The sequence below is a fragment of the Gavialis gangeticus genome, unplaced genomic scaffold, assembly GCF_001723915.1.
Source record: "Gavialis gangeticus isolate Ggan-Ray unplaced genomic scaffold, GavGan_comp1, whole genome shotgun sequence".
NCBI lineage: Eukaryota > Metazoa > Chordata > Crocodylia > Gavialidae > Gavialis > Gavialis gangeticus.
Genome location: NW_017728980.1, coordinates 242670 through 259973, shown reverse-complemented (window position 1 = coordinate 259973; position 17304 = coordinate 242670). Strand labels below are relative to the sequence as shown.

The 17304-nt window shown below is 47.9% G+C and overlaps 1 protein-coding gene across 1 annotated transcript in view; it reads right to left on the bottom strand.

The window, feature by feature from the left end:
* Positions 1-243: 243 nt before the first annotated feature.
* VSIG2 (V-set and immunoglobulin domain containing 2) overlaps positions 244-17304 on the bottom strand; it is a 33782-nt gene continuing 16721 nt past the window's right edge. The window contains exons 3-7 of the mRNA XM_019508377.1: positions 15418-15625; positions 14486-14644; positions 10885-11004; positions 2440-2587; positions 244-674 (exon numbers count right to left, since the gene is read on the bottom strand). Of these exons, the coding sequence (XP_019363922.1) occupies positions 533-674; positions 2440-2587; positions 10885-11004; positions 14486-14644; positions 15418-15625 (777 nt within the window). The 3' untranslated portion in view covers positions 244-532. The remainder of the gene's footprint in view (positions 675-2439; positions 2588-10884; positions 11005-14485; positions 14645-15417; positions 15626-17304) is intronic.

Here is a 17304-nt window from a genome sequence, read left to right as displayed (position 1 = left end):
AGAGCAGAGGCCCTCATGGCTCCCCATTAGCTCCACTTTCTTTTCTATCTGGTATTTCCCCCTCTCCTTCTGGCTTCTGCTCCAGCTACACTGAGGTGCATTTTAGTTGCGGGAACACATCTTGGTAGGTCTGAGTCCTGGGGCCAGGCAGAGCAGAAGGCAACAGCATCAAGAGACATATACACTCTCAATGCATTTGCGGGGAAATAGCCCAATAATGACTACAGAAACCCCTGCATCCTGAATGGTTAATAAGCCCTTTATGTCAGTCAATCAAAGGACACGGCTTTTTGTATTAAATGGTTATGATGAAATGTTGGAGGAAATGCTACAAAACAAACAACACATCCAATGTGGGAAGTGCTGCCTAGGCAGACTGGAGGTCACAAAGGAAGGGTTCCTTGAAGTGGGTAAAACCTCCTTCTGCTGCAAATATGCCACAATAAAAAACTTAACTGATAACAAGAAAGAACGTAATATATCAAAAACAGCAGCAGCTCCTGAACAGAGCAGGAACAAGTCCATCCCTGCCTCAGACAACAATGTTGAGTCTGGACTTGGTGGTGCTCATGGACTCTGCCTGTGACGATGGCCGTTCCAGGAAGTGGTTTCCAGGGTCGCTGTCTCTCCTCTGCAAGGAGGTTTCTGTAATTCCTGGGGCAGTGGCATCCTCCCTTTCATAAAAGAGAAAATCAATCAGAAATGTAAGCTTGGGACTTCAGCTGGCATAAAGCATCAGCAGACCTAATGCTGACTGCATATTCCCAAGACTGCTCGTGTCCTCCCCTACTGGTAACATCAGCCTTCTCAAGCCCTTCTGCATTATCCTCTCTTCCTTCCATGTTTAAGTGTTCTGGGGACATGCAGGACAGAGCACTAGTGTATCACTAGCAAAGACAGTCTGTAAAGCTGGATTCAGCACCACTCAGCCATGTCCCTCTGCTTGCAGCTCCCACCCACTGGAAGTCTTCTCATCACAGTGAACATGCCCCAGTCTATCTGCAGTACCAGCAGTCCCACACAACGAGATCCCTGAACTGTGCTGCCTCTGTGCACACTACTCTAAATTTGTACCATTCAGCTGTTAATATGTTGGCCATGGTAGCAGGCTACTGAGTGCCTCCGGCATTGCAGCCTTCCCCTGAACACTCACCAGAACAGCACCCTTCCCTGACAGCCAGCGTTTTTTGCCAGCAGACCCCCTGACAGCCAGCGTTCCCAGGCAAGGGGGGGCAGGCAAGAGTGCTGGTGCCCCCCCCCCCCCCGAGAGCGCCGGCTGGGGAGTGGGGGCGCCAGGAGAAGTGGTCCCCCATGGCTGACTGCACTCACCCGGAAGCCGTTTGCAGATTGGCTGGACTGGCTGTGGGGGACCACACCCCCCTGCCCCTCCCAGCCACGGGGTTGCTGACTGGGGCAAGTGCCCCCCCTGACTCAGGAGGCACCAGTCACCCATGCTGGGCACTATCTCTCAGTGTCTGGTTGTTCGCTCTGTTTGCCATAAGTCTAACCAGCCACTCACCTTCTCCTCTGGCTACAATGATGTCCATTGGATCAGCCATAGAGCAACAAGAATAAGAGGTAACAACAAAGCAGCAGCCTGGCAAGACATTCATATTCCAGCTCCCTCCAGCCCAGAGTCTTTTGGGGCTCTAATGCCAGACACACAGGGCTGTGCTCTGCCCCAGACCTAGAAGGCGTGTTACGCACACAGGGCCAACCCAGTCCTCAAAGAACCATGGCTACAGTGGTCAGAGCTGGTATCAATAACAGCCAAGCTAGGAATCTGAAAGCTTGATCAGCTGCACTTGCCCCCACAAGATGAGCTCCTGCCCAATGGGCACAGGCACCCAGGAGCAGGATTAGAACAGGTGGGGCCAGAGCCTTTCCCTGCTAAGTTACAGGTGAAATCTCGGCTGTGTCAGTAGTGACCCAATGGGCTATCAGGTTAGTAGCCAATGCCAAGTTCAGTGCCCTGAGGGCACCATGGAGCCATCCCTGTGGAACTGATAACTTCTGCTACCACCATCAGCAAAGAAGCTGAGCACTGCCTAGGCTGCCCCCCTCTCTGCCGCAGGTGGGACACTGGCAGGGAGGAGGGTGGTGGCAGGTGAATGAAGAAGTTTGCACTGATGCTCCCTGGGCTCGGCCTGCCTCGTGGCTGATGGATTCCAGCCTCCAGGGCTACTTACCTAATGCCTTCCATGAGCACTACATTCATCTCCAATCCTTCACAAGACCTCCCACAAGCCAAATCTGAAGCTCTCCCCTAGTGTGGGTGCATACTGTCTTGTCAGCTCACTAATAAGCATCTGCCTTCATATGCCCCAGACTTATCATTTATGCTCTGATATGCATGGGTTTATGCACAGAGCATTACAGCCCCTCCTGCTTTAGTAAGGTGAGAGCTGTGGACAGTGAAGTGGTGTCAGAGGTTCTAACCTTATTTCATTCCCAGTGTAAGTGGATTGGGAATCCTTCTTGTCCCTCTTTCTGTACTGTAACATATAGACAATAATCACTGTGAACAGGAAGAAGGCCAGGAAGACTCCTATGACAGCTCCCATGATCACTCCAGCTTTTGCAGTACCTATTGGAAACAAATTCAATCAACAGGCAGAGGTTGGCTCACCAGGAGACTATGGCTTTTCCACCCCCTTAAACTATATTTTTGTAATTAACCCTTTAGCAGTCAAGATTTGTCCTTAATGACACACACAATATATCTAAAAACAAGTGAAGCATGTAAGGGTCACATTTTCAATTGTTTGTATATTAATCCTAGGAGGCTGGGTAAGAAACAAGAGGAGTCAGAGACACACATGTATGAGAGGGAACATATGGTGGATATTACTGGGACTTAGTGGGATAAGTCCTATAAATGGGGCACTAAAATTGATGGCTACAACTTATCCAGTGAAGATGGAATGAGAAAAAGCGCGGGAGGCAGTGGCACTTCATGTCAGAGGCAATCTTTCCATTGGCAGAATAATAGACAATCCTGAAACACAGGACTTCCGATGTCTATGGATCAGAGGCAAGCCAGATTCTTTGGGAAGATGAATCAGAGTTCAGCTAGTAAAAGTAAAATTGAGGTGTTGGTTACAGACCATCAAGCCTCAGAACAAGCTGCTTCTCACGTATCTGTAAATAATGTGCTGGAAGAAAAACAGCATTTTGTGGGATGACTTCAAGCTGGGGAATGTTTTCTGGAAGTAGCATATGAACAGTAACAACACATCCTTAGCATTTCTAGAATAAGCATGGATGAGCAATATTGGAGATAATTTTGATGGGCAAAAATGAGTTAATTGCTGCCTTAAAAGTCATCTGCAGCTTAGGTACCAATGTTTGTGATCTGGTTATATTTCCTTTGTACAAACCAAATATGGCATCAACCAACCACCGCATGCTTGAAATTCTAAACAATAAAAGGGCTAATATCCCAAAACTTAAAGTAGTTGTTGGCCTAACCAACCAGTAATGCCAATTTAAAGTGGGAAGTGTCAAAGGAAAGCTGGAAATGGTTTAGGGACATCTGATGGGGCATGTCTACACTAGATGCTTAATACTCAGCAGACTAATACTAATGTGCGTTAGCGCATTGCAGCAAAAACCAGGCTAGTGGGCTAATGCTCAGTAGAATTAGTCTACTGCACACTAAGTGTCATGAAAAGACCATGTGCTGGTGCTACTGCACATCAGTTACTGCACATTTAATTAGTACCTCATATTAGAGGTACTAAAGGTGTAGTAACAACAGCACATCAATCCATGTATAGACACGATCACTGAATACCTGAAATCTAGTATTTCACAGATACAATTAAAGTCTTTCTGGGCAAGAAGCCATTCTGGCTCAAAGGAGATGTGGAAGAAGCAATAAAACATAAGATAATAATAATAATTGTAACGCTAACCTAAGGATAGAAAAAAAGGGAAGTGGGTGGCAATGATTATAAGTTACAGGTAAAAAGGGCAGGTGACTGATAAAGGAAGCCAAAGGAATTAATGACATGTGAATGCCTGATGAAGTTAAAGGTAAGAAAGTGGTAGCTTTTCCCCATGAAAGAGCTGGCTGAGGCCATGCGGCAAGTCAGAGCCAAGATTAGAACTCAAAGCCTCCCAGCTCTGCCCTTGGGTGTCCAAATGACCCTGCCAGCTGACAGTGGACCTCTCTTACTCGATAGTCATGCTGTGGTAGTTACTTGCTGTACCCCATCCCTTTTGCTCAGGGTCTCTCTCGTGAGACCTATTTTTGAGATATATGAGTTCTATTTTAGCAGATGGTTACAGTGGATGACAGAGTCACTGAACCTGGAGCAAGAAAAGACCTATTAAATCATGTAGGGGCATTTCTGAAGATCCTGTCCTTTGAGTTAAAGAGTCCTGTGAAGCAGCTACCCACCCTTGCTAAGTAGAAGCTTCTATAATCAACCACTTTCTTTCTCACTGAGATGGATATTCACACCTGAAATTTCCCTTTCCTTAAATGTATTCCCTTGCTTCTAGTTCTGTAGCTTTGTTCTCTCTCTCTCCATCTCCCACCCCCCATAAATCCTACGAAGCCTTGATATTTACACCCTTCAAACACATGCAGATGGCTATCAAGTTCTCCTTTTAGTCATGTAGTCAAGCTGTGAAGCCAGCTAACAGGGGAGCTGTCAGTGGATGAGAACTAATTAAAAAAGGGAGCCTGACCCAAGTGGGAGCCATGTGCCAAATGAAGAAACAGGAAGAAATTAGTGGAGGAGGGAGTTAGAAGCAAAACCTGGAGCACACTCCTTAGATGGAGGTGGACAGCAGATGGGGATCCCTAGGCCAGAAGGATCCACAGCACGTTCTGAGCCTGGATTCACCTAGCTATCAGGCATTCCTGATCCCTCCTTGGACAGAGCCCCAAACCCTGGCCAGAACCTCAGTCAGTATAAATCAGCTACACTGACTTCAGTGGAGCCACACCAGCTTACACGACGTGACTACCTGCCCTCAGACTGCGTGCCCACCGCAAAAAAAGTGGTGTTGGAAACAAGACTACCCAAGAAAAATGCATGCTGCTAACTGGAGAGATTCCTGGTCAGGGGTGCCCATGCCCAGCTAAGGGCTATGGACATTTTTCTTTGCTGGACTTGGGACCACTGAAAAGCACGTCTACCCCTTCACTCCTGCTCAGCACAGGCCAAGTCCAGGAAACAAGGCAGTTGCGTTACAGCTACTCTGAGTGTGTGCTGAGAAGTCTGCCCAAGATTGGGAGCCCAAGAGAGGTGCTGGGCCCACCACCTAATGCCTATGCTTTGGTGCAAGCCGAGGTGGAAGAAGTGGGTGGGATGTGCTTCCCAGCAGCATGGTTTCAGCACAGAGACAGTGCAGACAAGTCCTGTGCTACCTGGGAACATGCTGTGGAGCAGCCATGGGATGGCAGCCAGACTGCACAGTACATAGACAGCTGCAGATTTCCTGGAGAGGCAGATCAGAGAGAGTTCCCAGGGAACCCTGCACAGTAGCTTGGATTGTAGAGAATTAGAGAAGTAGGCTGAGTATGAGCCACTAGATGGTACCAAAGACCCATGGAGAGGGTGTGAGCTGGAGAAGAATCAGCTCTGAGTCAGGAGATCAAGGATTAGAATAGACTGAGCCCACAAAATAGAAGAGAGAACTGGGCAAGAAGCACATACATGTTTCTCTACCCCTTGCCTGTCCTCCAGCTAGGAGACAGCAGGGTACAGTATGCATGCCTGAGACAGACTACCATTTTTAGCAAACAGAAAACCATCTCTAGATGCTGATGGTCTTGCTGGGTCCTGTTTGTCTTGTGCATTTGGGACAGTGCAGCTCAGGAGACCTCTGCTTTTGTCCCTACCTGGCAGCCAGTCTGGGCTTTTGTTTGGTTTGGAACCTACATTTTGTTTCTTCTTCTCTGGGCGCAGATCACGTATCCATGCTCACTCCTTTTGACAAAGGAATGGCAATGAGTTACTTCTGGGACAGGCCTGACAGGAACTGAGATTATCTGCTGCTCAAACTTGTACTGGAGTTTGTACATCAAAGTTCAGTTATCACGCCAGTGTTTGGAGTTACAGGTGAAGTGCTATGGCAGCATCAGTACTCCTATTGACAATGGTTATTGTCCACATGCTGCAACCAGAACAAGCAGGGCATAACAACCAGGCATGGTTATGGCAGGAGCCTCAGGGAGTATGGACAGCCAGAGTGGTAGGAAGAGAAATAGCAAAATGATATAAAAGCCAAGGACAGGTAAAGGATTGGAGGGGGAATGGCACAAAAGCAGGTGAGAGAACAAGGCAGTTGAGGAGGCCCTACGACATAGCCCAAGAAGAAGTATGGATGCCCTGGAAAATTCATCAATATGGTTCGACAGTGCCACGACAGCGTAATGGCACGCGTCCTTGTGAATGGCAAATGCTCTGACTCCTTTCCAGTTACAAATGTGTCATGCAGGGTTGTGTGCTCGCACCTACCCTCTTCAGCATGGTATTCTCTCATGGTATTCTCTGCCATGCTGCTGGATAGCTTCCAAGACGATGGCCTTGGTATGGAGATCAGGTACCATTTTGATCGAGAGATCTTCAACCTATGCAGGCTCCAAGCGAGCTCCAAACTCCAGACAGCCACGCTTCACGACTTCCTCTTCGCTGATGACTGTATGTTATTCGCAGGCTCACAGGCTGACATGCGACGGTACATGGATCTATTCTTATCAGCTTGCGACAACTTCAGACTCACTATTAACAGGAAGAAGACTGAAGTGATGTTTCAACCTGTGCCTGGCACAACACCCCAGGAACCATATGCCTCAGGTAAAGGCCAACAATTGTTGATGGTCAACAAATGTGTCTATCTAGGCAGCACACTCTCCTGTGCTGTCCACATCGATGATGAAGTCAATGCAAGACTAGCGAAAGCTAGCGTGGCCTTCGGCAGACTCTGTAAGTCAGTCTGGGACCACAGAGGCATCAGAGTGTCGACAAAATGGAAGATACAAAGCCATCATTCTCCTGAGACTCCTCGACGCCTGAGAAACCTGGACCGCCTACCAGTGTCATGTCAAGAAACTAAATCGCTTCCAGCTGTGCTGCCTGTAAAGATACTAAAGCTCAAGTGGCAGGACAAGCTCCAGACACCGAGGTGTTTGGAAGATCAGCTCTCCCAGTATTCACACTCTACTGAAGCTGGTGAAGCTGAGATGGGCCGGCCACCTCTCAAGAGTGCCCAACACTTGCCTGGCGGAGAAAATCTTCTACGGTGAACTATCAAATGGAGTATGCCATCCAGAACACAGCACTGGCTTTCAAACAGCAACGCATGGCAGAAGCAATGAGGAAACGCATGGCCAGGAAAATGAAAACCTCTTGTACCCAGTCCTCATCACTTTCCTGCCCCTGCCGCAGCAGATTGTTCAAGGCAAAGATCAGGCTTATAAGTCACCTACATACCCATGCAACCTAACCTCCATCCCCCACCCCCTCCTTTCCCCTTCCTCTCTCTCTTTTCTCCTTTTTCCTTTTTTCTCCTTTTCTCTCTCCCTCCCCCCCACCCAAATGTGGTCATCTTTGCCCACGAAGGACAAAAACACAAGGCTTAGCCAGAAAAAAGTCAAAGGTGATTTCGACATGACCAGGTATCACCACTGTGAAGGAGGCAGACATCAGGAGGAGAAGGAGATGGTGATAGGACAGCAGCTGTAAAGAGTCCCTTCCAGGGGCTTATTGGGGGAAGTGCTGAACACCAACACAGACCCCTGACTGCTAGCTGGAGGCAGCCACTCACTAATACCTCTGGTGGTTGGAGCAGGAAATTCTCGAGCATTTTAATGGAAGCCCCTGGGAAGCCCTAGTCATGGTCAGACTGTAAAAGCTTTCCAGAGTGGATTTGGTCATTTACCTTCACCATATTATGCACTTTGCAGGGGGTAATATTAATGTGCTACCATGGTGAAAAGCTGCCTCAAAAATCTAGCAGCTTTAAAAAAAATTCCCATTGAGCTACAAACCCCTCCATTATAGTGTGTTTGAATGGCCAGCCTAAGATAGAATACATCCATATACATGATGGTTTGGGTTCTGCTTCAATTCTCTGTCAGACTCATGACACAGTTACTAGGTATTCATAGGGAGCAAGCCAGGAGTGACAGCCTCAGAGAAGGCAACATTTCCTTTTGTTTAGCAGCAATCCAGGCTCTCTGACTAACCTGCTCATTCTTGTAAGAGCCCAGATATTCTGCAACTTTTAATTTGCCCCCAAATTTTCCAGGTTAATGTCTATAAGACTGACACAACAAAAGAGTCTGTTTGATTGACCTTGGTCAGTTATGTATATGTTACTCCTGGCATTAAATAAAGGCCAATACAGGAAACCCACTTTAAAATATTATGGGCCATATCATCCCCTTTCCTAAAATTGGGCACTTTTACACATACTCCAGGTGTGGAGGTAGGGGATGGTGCTTTAATTAAAGCAGCCCTGAGAGCTGCTCTAATTAAAGTCTGGCAGCATCTCATGTATCAGCATCTCTGCCCTTAAAAATGATGGCAGGGACACTTGAACTAAAGCTTGTTCGCTTGCTGCCGTTTTTAACCACAGGCACACTGATACCCCAGATGCAGGAGGCTGCTGGAGCACAGTAATTACCATGGTCCAGCAAACTCGATTAATCGGCTGAGTCATGCTCAGCCTAATCGAGTCTGCTCCGACATGCTGTAATTACAGTGTGTTGGAGCAGCCTCCCTGCTCATGTACAGGCACAGTCTGAACTAGGAGATTTGCACCTGTCACTCCATCATGGCTTAGAACAGGGGTGGGCAAGATGTGGCCCACCAGGCCAGTCTATCTGGCCTGTGGGGCCCTTAAAAAATTTAGAAAATTAATATTTATCTGTCCCTGGCTGCCTGTCATGCGGCCCTCGATGGCTAGCCAAAACTCAGTAAGCTGCCCTCCGCCCAAAATTATTGCCCGCCCCAGCTTAAAACTTGCTTTCCCAGTGGAAGAACTGGGGGGGTAGGTACAGCTGAGCCCCCACAGCCCTTCGCCATCTTGAGATCTGCACAGATTTTAAATTATGTACAGAAGTCTGTGGCTTCTGCCCCACTTCCAGGTACTGCCTTCCTCTGTAACAGCCTGGCTGCCATAGGCAACCTGCTAGCTTTGAGGGGACAGGGCTGAAGGGCTGGAGTTCTTAACTGGTTCCCTGTACATGCAAACCATTCAATTTTATCTCTGCCTCCTTCCAGGACTTTATAGGCAGCGCTGGTCCCATGTTACCCCTCCTCTTCCAATAGTGCATAATCTATCAGTACTCTAATCTGCTGATGCCCTGTGAGGACTGATGTAAGCAAGGAGGCCTTAGCAAAATGGCCAATCTGCTTAATGGGTTTTTTGCATCAGTTTTTCACCAATCCCAAGGGACAGCCCTGCTCAATATGGTATGGGACGGCCAGGGTGAGGGAGAATTGTTACCCTTCATCAACGTAGACCATATGAAGGAACACCTTGAGAGGCTGGACACCTTCAAGTCAGCTCACCCAGGCAGATTACACCCAAGGATACTTAAGAAGCTGGCAGGCATCGGAGTTCAGCCACTGGCAAAGATCTTTGAGAACTCTTGGCACTCAGGTGAAGTGCCCAAAGATTGGAAGAAGGCCAATGTGGTGCCTATCTTCAAGAAAGGGAGGAAAGTAGATCCGGGGCACTACAGGCCCATCAGCCTGACCTCTATCCTGGGGAAGAATTGGAAAAAATTATCAAAGGGACCATTCTTGACAAACTGGCTGATGGCAACATTGTGAAGGATAGCGAGCATGGGTGTGCTGCAGGTAGGTCTTGCCTGACCAATCTCATCTCCTCATCTCCTTCTATGACCAGGCGACATATATTGCCTGGACAAGGGAGAAGAGATTGACGTCATGTATCTTGATTTTAAAAAAGCCTTCAATCTGGTGTCCTATGATTATCTCATGGAAAAATTGGCCAACTGCAGCATCGGCTACATCACAGCCCGATGGCTGGGGAATTGGCTCTGAGGTCAGACCCAAAGAGTGGTAGTCGACAGAAGTAAATCATTGTGGTGCACCATGACCAGTGGAGTCCCCCAAGGCTCCATCCTTGGGCCTATACTCTTCAACAACTTTATTAATGATGTGGACATTGGTGTCAGAAGTGGACTGGCCAAATTCGCCATTGACACTAAATTCTGGGGTAAAGCGTCCATACCTAAGGACACGATGGATGATGATCCAGGCCGACCTAGACAGGCTTATAAAATGGACGGATGAAAACCTGATGGTGTTCAACACTGAAAAATGCAAGGTACTCCACCTTGAGAAAAAAAGCCCGCAGCACGCTTATAGGCTCGGCAGTGCTATGCTTGCTAGCACCACTGCTGAAAGGGACTTGGAGGTTATGATTGACCACAAGATGAATATGAGCCACCAATGCGATTTTGCAGCTAGTAAAGTGTGCAAAACTCTGGCTTGCATCCATAGATATTTCTCAAGCAAATCCCAGGATATCATCCTCCCGCTGTACTCGGCCTTGGTGAGGCCGCAGCTGGAGTACAGCATCCAATTCTGGACTCCACAATTTAAAAAGGACATGGAGAAGCTTAACAGAGTCCAGAGGAGAGCCATGCACATGATCAGAGGGCAGGAGAACAGGCGTTATGATGAGAGGCTGAGAACCATGGGACTCTTTAGCCTGGAAAAGTGCAGGCTCAGGGGGGACTCGATGATCTTCCGAGGTCCCTTCCAACCCTAATGTCTATGAATCTATGAATCTATGAAAACACCTGAAGAAAAGGGATGCAGAAAGCACCTTGTAGGCAGAAGCTGTACCTAGACCCAAAGAGGCTGAAATAAACACAGATCATGTTACCAGTCACGTTGATGGTCACTTGGCAGCTGGCATGGCCAAACTCATTGGAGGCAACACACTGGTAGGTCCCCGAAAAGGCCAGCGAGAGGTTGGTCAGCATCAGCGTCCCTGTTTTTTCATCTTTTAAGGAGGAAAACAACAAAATAATCCTTAGGGTCCTGACAGATATGCAACTCCCTACTGTAACTCAAGGTGCTCCACAGGAAGCACCATGAGTTACAGCGACCCCTTCAACCTAACAGCTATTCTCTGTTGAACCTGGTGGGGTGGGTTAAATCAAGCTCCACTTTGGAGCCAGCTGGATGTTTGCAGCCTCTCTCCTTGAGCCCCACCCTGCCCCCCAGCTCCAGTGCTGTCTTCAGGATGGGGCTTGGGGCCCATCCTTGCTCCCAGGCAGGCTCCCTTCCCACTTTGGAGCGCCTTCATTTGGACCATTATGTTATAAGGGTTCATTTTTCATATGGCTGGGCACTTTGAAAGCACTCTGTAGCCATGGACTTGTCTGGACATGGCTGTTGAGCACTTTCAGGGGGCTGATTATGTGACAAATATCACTTCTGTTAGCACCCTTGTAATGCCAGAGAAAGTTCCCTTTCCTGTTGTGCAATCGGAGGGTGAGGGCTCAGCTGGGCCTCTGACCAGGGTGGTCATGAAAGCAGCGTACTTTGCAGAGAAGGGATCTGCATGCCCTGGGTTGTGTAAAAGAGGGCAAGAGTTGCAACAGGAGGAACCATGGCTACAGACACCCCTCCCCCTGGGCAGATGTCCCTGTCACAGATACCAGAGGAAAACTCCAACTCCTGTGAGCAAGCAGCAAGGTAGTCCCTTCACTACAGCTGGCCAATGGAAGGAGACATGGTCACATGTGCTAGCCTGAGAGAAAGCCTGTCAGAGAAAGAGACTTGGTCTAAGCATCAGCCTAAATAGGGCATGTGCTTTCAGGCCTCAGGGCTCAATGTTCTGGCATAAGGCTGCAAAGGCTGGAAAGGAATTAGCTCTTAGCATCAATAATTTTCTCTTCAGTCATGAAGCTTGTTACCAGTGAGAAAGTGGCTAAATACTGAAGCTAATACTCTGTTTTGGTTAAAGCGCTTCAGGTCTGAAGAGAGCAAACTGTTGAGTGCCCAGACAGAGAACATGAGAGCAGAAGCAATGCCCGCAGGCATTTTGGCATGGACTCGATGAGGTGAGTTCAAGTAGGCTAATCACACTGTGGCTGTTGCAGAGGTAGGTTCAAATGTCCCTGCTGAGCTTGTCCAGAGATGAACACAAGCCGTCAAGAAAATTCAGAGCCGATATGACCCCAAATGGTCTGTCAGATAGGACGTGTCTACATGCCTATGGCAACATAGCAACTAGATGCGTCTACACATGACCAGCAGCTACTTCACTGTAGCAGTGCATTCCCTCAGTACAGCATGCTGCTACAGCAAAGTAGCTGCTAAAGATAACCGTGCACTCAGTGTACGGCGCAGTATGGGCTGCTTCCAAAAGGAAGTAGTAAAGCATGGCGCAGTAGCAACGTCGCCATATGGGCACACACAGACATGCCCATAGAGAACTCCCCTGAGCCATGGGAGTGCCCTGTCCAGATCCCTTCTCTGTCTGCCCCATTTGAAGGCCATACACCTGAAACTTCTACCTTCCAGGAGCATGCCATGAGCCCTGGCTTGCGGAGCTGGTTAGTCAGTTGCTCTTGGTCTCTCCTGCTGGAGCTATTCTACTTTCTACAAATAATTAGTCATTGGGGCAACCTCAGAGAAACCCACTCTAGAACCTGCGGGTTAGGGCACGCACCTGGGAGGGGAAAACAGGTTCAGCCCACTGGCATGAATGAGTTATGGCAGATTGGCCATGGGTGTCCCACAACCCAGGGCAGTTCCCTACCCACTAAGCTACAGGCTGTTGCAGGGTGACCAGAGGTTCCACCACAGACCAGGGAAGCCTGAGCCTGATTCCTGCAAAAATTCTCAGCAAATCAACCTTTTCTGAAAGCAGTTTCCTCAATTCCCAGCCTCCGATTGGGTGATCAGTTTGACCCTGAGTATGTGAGCAAGAAGCACCAGCTAGACCTCAGAGAAACTGGATACTACCACATTACTTTAGAATACAGGTGCTGCTCTGAATGTAAAGCCCGACAGGTGGGAAATCAAAGCTGGTAGGAATTTCAAGGAAAGTGGCCAGGCCAGGAGTGGGAATTCACAACTCTGCTTTGACTGAAAGCATCAATAACAACCCTCAAGGAACTGCTAGCCCAGCACGGTATGGGATGGTTCAAGCCTTGACTAGAAAAGGAGTGAGGGATGAGCCAGGGTTTGAGAAGCGGGGCTTGCTTCCCTGGGTTTGTTTTCTCTCAGCTAGTCCAATTCTTACTACATGGAAGATATTTTAGCAAAGAAGAGAATGACTGCTCTGAAACTTCATAGCAACTCCTCATCTTCAAGGCATGAACAGATGCTTAAATAAATATGGTTATCTTGAACTGATCTACAGGCAGAGCCTATTGCTGGCAAATGAAATTACAATGGCATTTAAAAAGTGGAAATATATGTATATGAGTTAGGGCTGAAAGGCATTCAGTAACATTGCCAAGGCAATAGCCTTGCTTCCCACTCTCTCAGTCCCAGAGATGAAGTGCTGAGGTTGACTTAGAGCATCCCAAGATGTTTCTTTTGAGCATGCCCAAAATCCAGGTCCAAGTGTGGTACTGCAGGCACCGCCAGGAGGTCCCCACTGCCTCCTGTCCAGTGTTGACGGACAGGCAGGAGCGGATGGGTATGGCTTATTTCCCTAGCAGCGTGACTGAGGATTCTGCTGCTGTGGTGCAGACTTACCCTCAGGGTCTGATCCTGAAAACCTGTCCGTAATAACCAACACCTTTCCTCATGCCAATACTTTAATTACAAGAAATCCCTTGTATTTTCTGGAATTATGTAAGATGAAATGTGCTTTCCTGCAGTATGGCATTTAGCTCTTAGATGTCTTTGCATGCTGTCTAGAATTCTAGATAGTCTGTTGTTCCTGGTAAATAAGACAAAATGGAAATCAAACTGTGTAGATACCTCTTTGTGTCTGTAGCTGGCTGCCTTTTCCTTAATAAATACCTTCTGATTAACAGGACCTGTAACTTCATATCTTGTGATACCCATGAGAAACAGTTGTTGGGACTAGAATCTGATTTTTCCCTTAATTTCTGAAATATTCCTTTTGCTCTGGAGAGTTTCATGGGAGTTCTAGAGTCTTAATCCAGACAGCATTTGGCCCCAGGAACCTGTGCAATTCACACCAGTGGAGGAGAGTAAATTTAGCTGTGTGTTTTATGATGGCCAGGTTATTCCCAGTGTTGATCTTTTGGAGTTAGCCAGGATAAGGTGGGGAGGGGAAGGAGACCATCTGCATGTTTCAGATGTAAACTTATCATTCCCAACCCAAAGCAGCTTTGTACACTTGGTTGGGTATTTTTTTTTTACCCTTCTCTCAAGCATCAGGCTCATATCTCAGCTGAAGCCAGGATTATGGGTTGACCCAATCCAGCCTGGTAGGTTTGTGTTTGTGCCGCTAAAAGATAAAGGGTCTTTAATGAATGCCACTCACCACATACCTTGTACCATGTTGGCCAGTGGCAATGGTGTCTTGGAACCAACGTGTGACCAGGCATAAACTGGGGCGGGTATACCCTCGGCAGAGTTGCAGGTCAGAGTGGCATCAGACCCAACAGAAGCATATTCAGTCCCTTTACAAACAGGGGTAGAGGGAGGCACTGTAGGGGAATCAGGAGAGAAAATGAGATTGATGCAGTAGGAGACTGTATAGGTAAAACTACACATGAGGCTGGGCCCCTGGCATAGCCATCATTGGAAAGCTTTGCAGTCACTTTGCCATCCCACTACTGACACTTTGTTTATCCCTGTGTTCAACCATGTTACCTCTACTTGTTCTTCCACTCACAATATGCTTCACCCCTTCTCTGCCATCTGCTTAGGCCTTTATGTGACTCTTGGCACACTACCTCAAAGCACCACACAAATGTGAATGAGTTGGGAAAGCTCAAGAGATATCCCAGCCAGACACCATCCCATCCTGCTCCTCCCACTTCAGATCTTTCTGCATGGTGAAGTCTTGCCTATCATGCCACAGGGGAGGGGATGCCCTAGGGGCATAATGGCAGGGGTGGGAGCTGGGATGGAGAGGGAGAGCCATGCTTTCACATGCCTCCTTTTGTTTGCTCCCCATACTTCAGTACCTTTCTGCTCCTGTGCCTTGCCCAGCCTCTGTGCTAGAATGAGGCTGGGAGGGGGTACCCACTAACGGGGCAATAAGCAGTGAGAGTGTTTCCTTTGGGCTCCAGCAGAAATGTTGAGGACTCAAAAGTGACAGAAGCAGATCAAAATGTCACTGTCTCCCAGCCCTAACAAGCATGAACTTTCAGGGGTCAGCCTCACAGGACCTACTCAGGACCTCTGAGAGGATTCCCTTTTAGTGGTAGCTCCCAGACAAGCAAGGTTGGACCCTTAGTAGCATTCATCGACTTACTCAGCACTGTGAAGTGTATGAGCCCTGAGCCACTGCCATAGAAGTCTGGGGGGTTGTTCACCTCACAGATGTATGTGCCAGCATCTGAAGTACGAACGTTGTCTAGTCTAATGGATGCATCCCCCATGGTGGGAGGGCTCTGAAGGAGACTCAGTCGGCTGGCCTGAGAGCCAGGCTTGTACAGCATGTTATTTGTGAAGTAGAGAATCTGCAGAAATGAGACAGTTTGTTTGGGGAAGCTTTAGAAATCTGGGGTATGCAACGAGGGAAGGGCTAAGAGCTAACTTGCCATCCAGCAGCATTTGTGTTGAATTAATCTCAAAGCACACAGCTTGGGAGAATTAATTAAGGTGAAAGCTGCAAGGACACATAATGACTAAGTGAAAGGCACACTGGAGAGAATGCAGAAGGGGATAAGGATAAACTAGAAGGGAAATGACATCAAAGGAGAGGCTGATCCAGCAGAGAGAGAGCCCTCTGTTCATAGGGTGCTTAGACCAGCCCAGTACCACACAGAGCAAACTTTTGCATTGTTTAAAAAAAGCCCTTATAGAATTTTACGCATGGAAAAAGACAGAAAATAGTGAGGCATGAGACATAGAGCAGGACAGTGCACATGAACAGGACCCAGAACTCATCCACAATGTACAATCTTCCAGTGGACCATCCCATCCACCCCATTTCTATGTGCAATGTACACCACTGGAACATAAGGGCAAGAGCATAAGACCTCCTCAAACACAGATCTGGGACTCTTCCTTCCAACCAATGCCACACTTGCTTACCAGATCTCGCCTGGGAATGAGTATGGATTATAAAGCTACTGTCTGTATAAGGGGATTCATATATTATAAAGGGAGGCTAAGGACTTATTTGAGTGGCTAACAATAATTTCCAGCCTTACTGGTCGAGGTTGGCACGTGGCCAGAGCTCAGTGCCTGATACGATTTGCCTTGGAGTTTGTGGTCTACCTCTCACACTACCAACTGTCTGCCTGGGCTTGATGTACTACCAAGTTCACAACAGTCCCTGGGGCAGATACTTAGAGTGCTGCTTCTCCCGCCAGGGCTTGGTGTGGTATTTCACAATCACAGACTTTAAGGGATGAAAGAAGCACAGATCCTGCCTATCACAACAGAGCTTCACCCTACTGTTCCTGTAACCAGCTATTCCAGAAAGGTGTCTTGACTTGAAGAATGGAGACTCCATCATGTCTCCTGGCATTATGTACCGATGATTAATCATCCACTTTGATGAATGCAGTATACTACATCTTGCTGTCCTGGGGATTGGGAAGTGTTAATGTTAATCACTCAGCAGCTTCAAGCATTGGGTCAGAGCAAAGGCCACAGGGACATGAACAAGCAAACCTCTTTCACCTGGTCTGTTCAGAGACAACCAGCCAGACAAGAACAAACAGGCCAAGGCCAAATCTGCAATCCAGAGTCCTCGGCTGGCCCCAAAAGATCTTCCCCGTTAGCCACTTATTTGCTGCAGTAGGCAGGCAGCTGACACATCTGTCCTGACCTTCCCAATTTGCCAGACCAGCCTCACCATGAAACACTTGGTGCCTCCCCCCCATCCCATGATCATAGAATCATAGAAAGTTAGGGCTGGAAGGACCTCAGGAGGTCATCTAGTACCACCACTGCTCAAAGCAGGACCAGCCCCAACTAGCTCAATCCAGCCAAGGCTTCATTTAGACAGGTCTTGAAAACCTCTGAAGATGGAGATACCACAGCCTCTCTGGGTAACCTGTTCCAGTGTTTTACTACCCTCCTAGTGACAAAGTTTTTCCTAGTATCTAAACTAGACTCCCCTTGTTGCAACTTGAGACCATTGCTTCTTGTTCTGTCATCTTCCACCACTGAGAACAGTTCAGCTCCA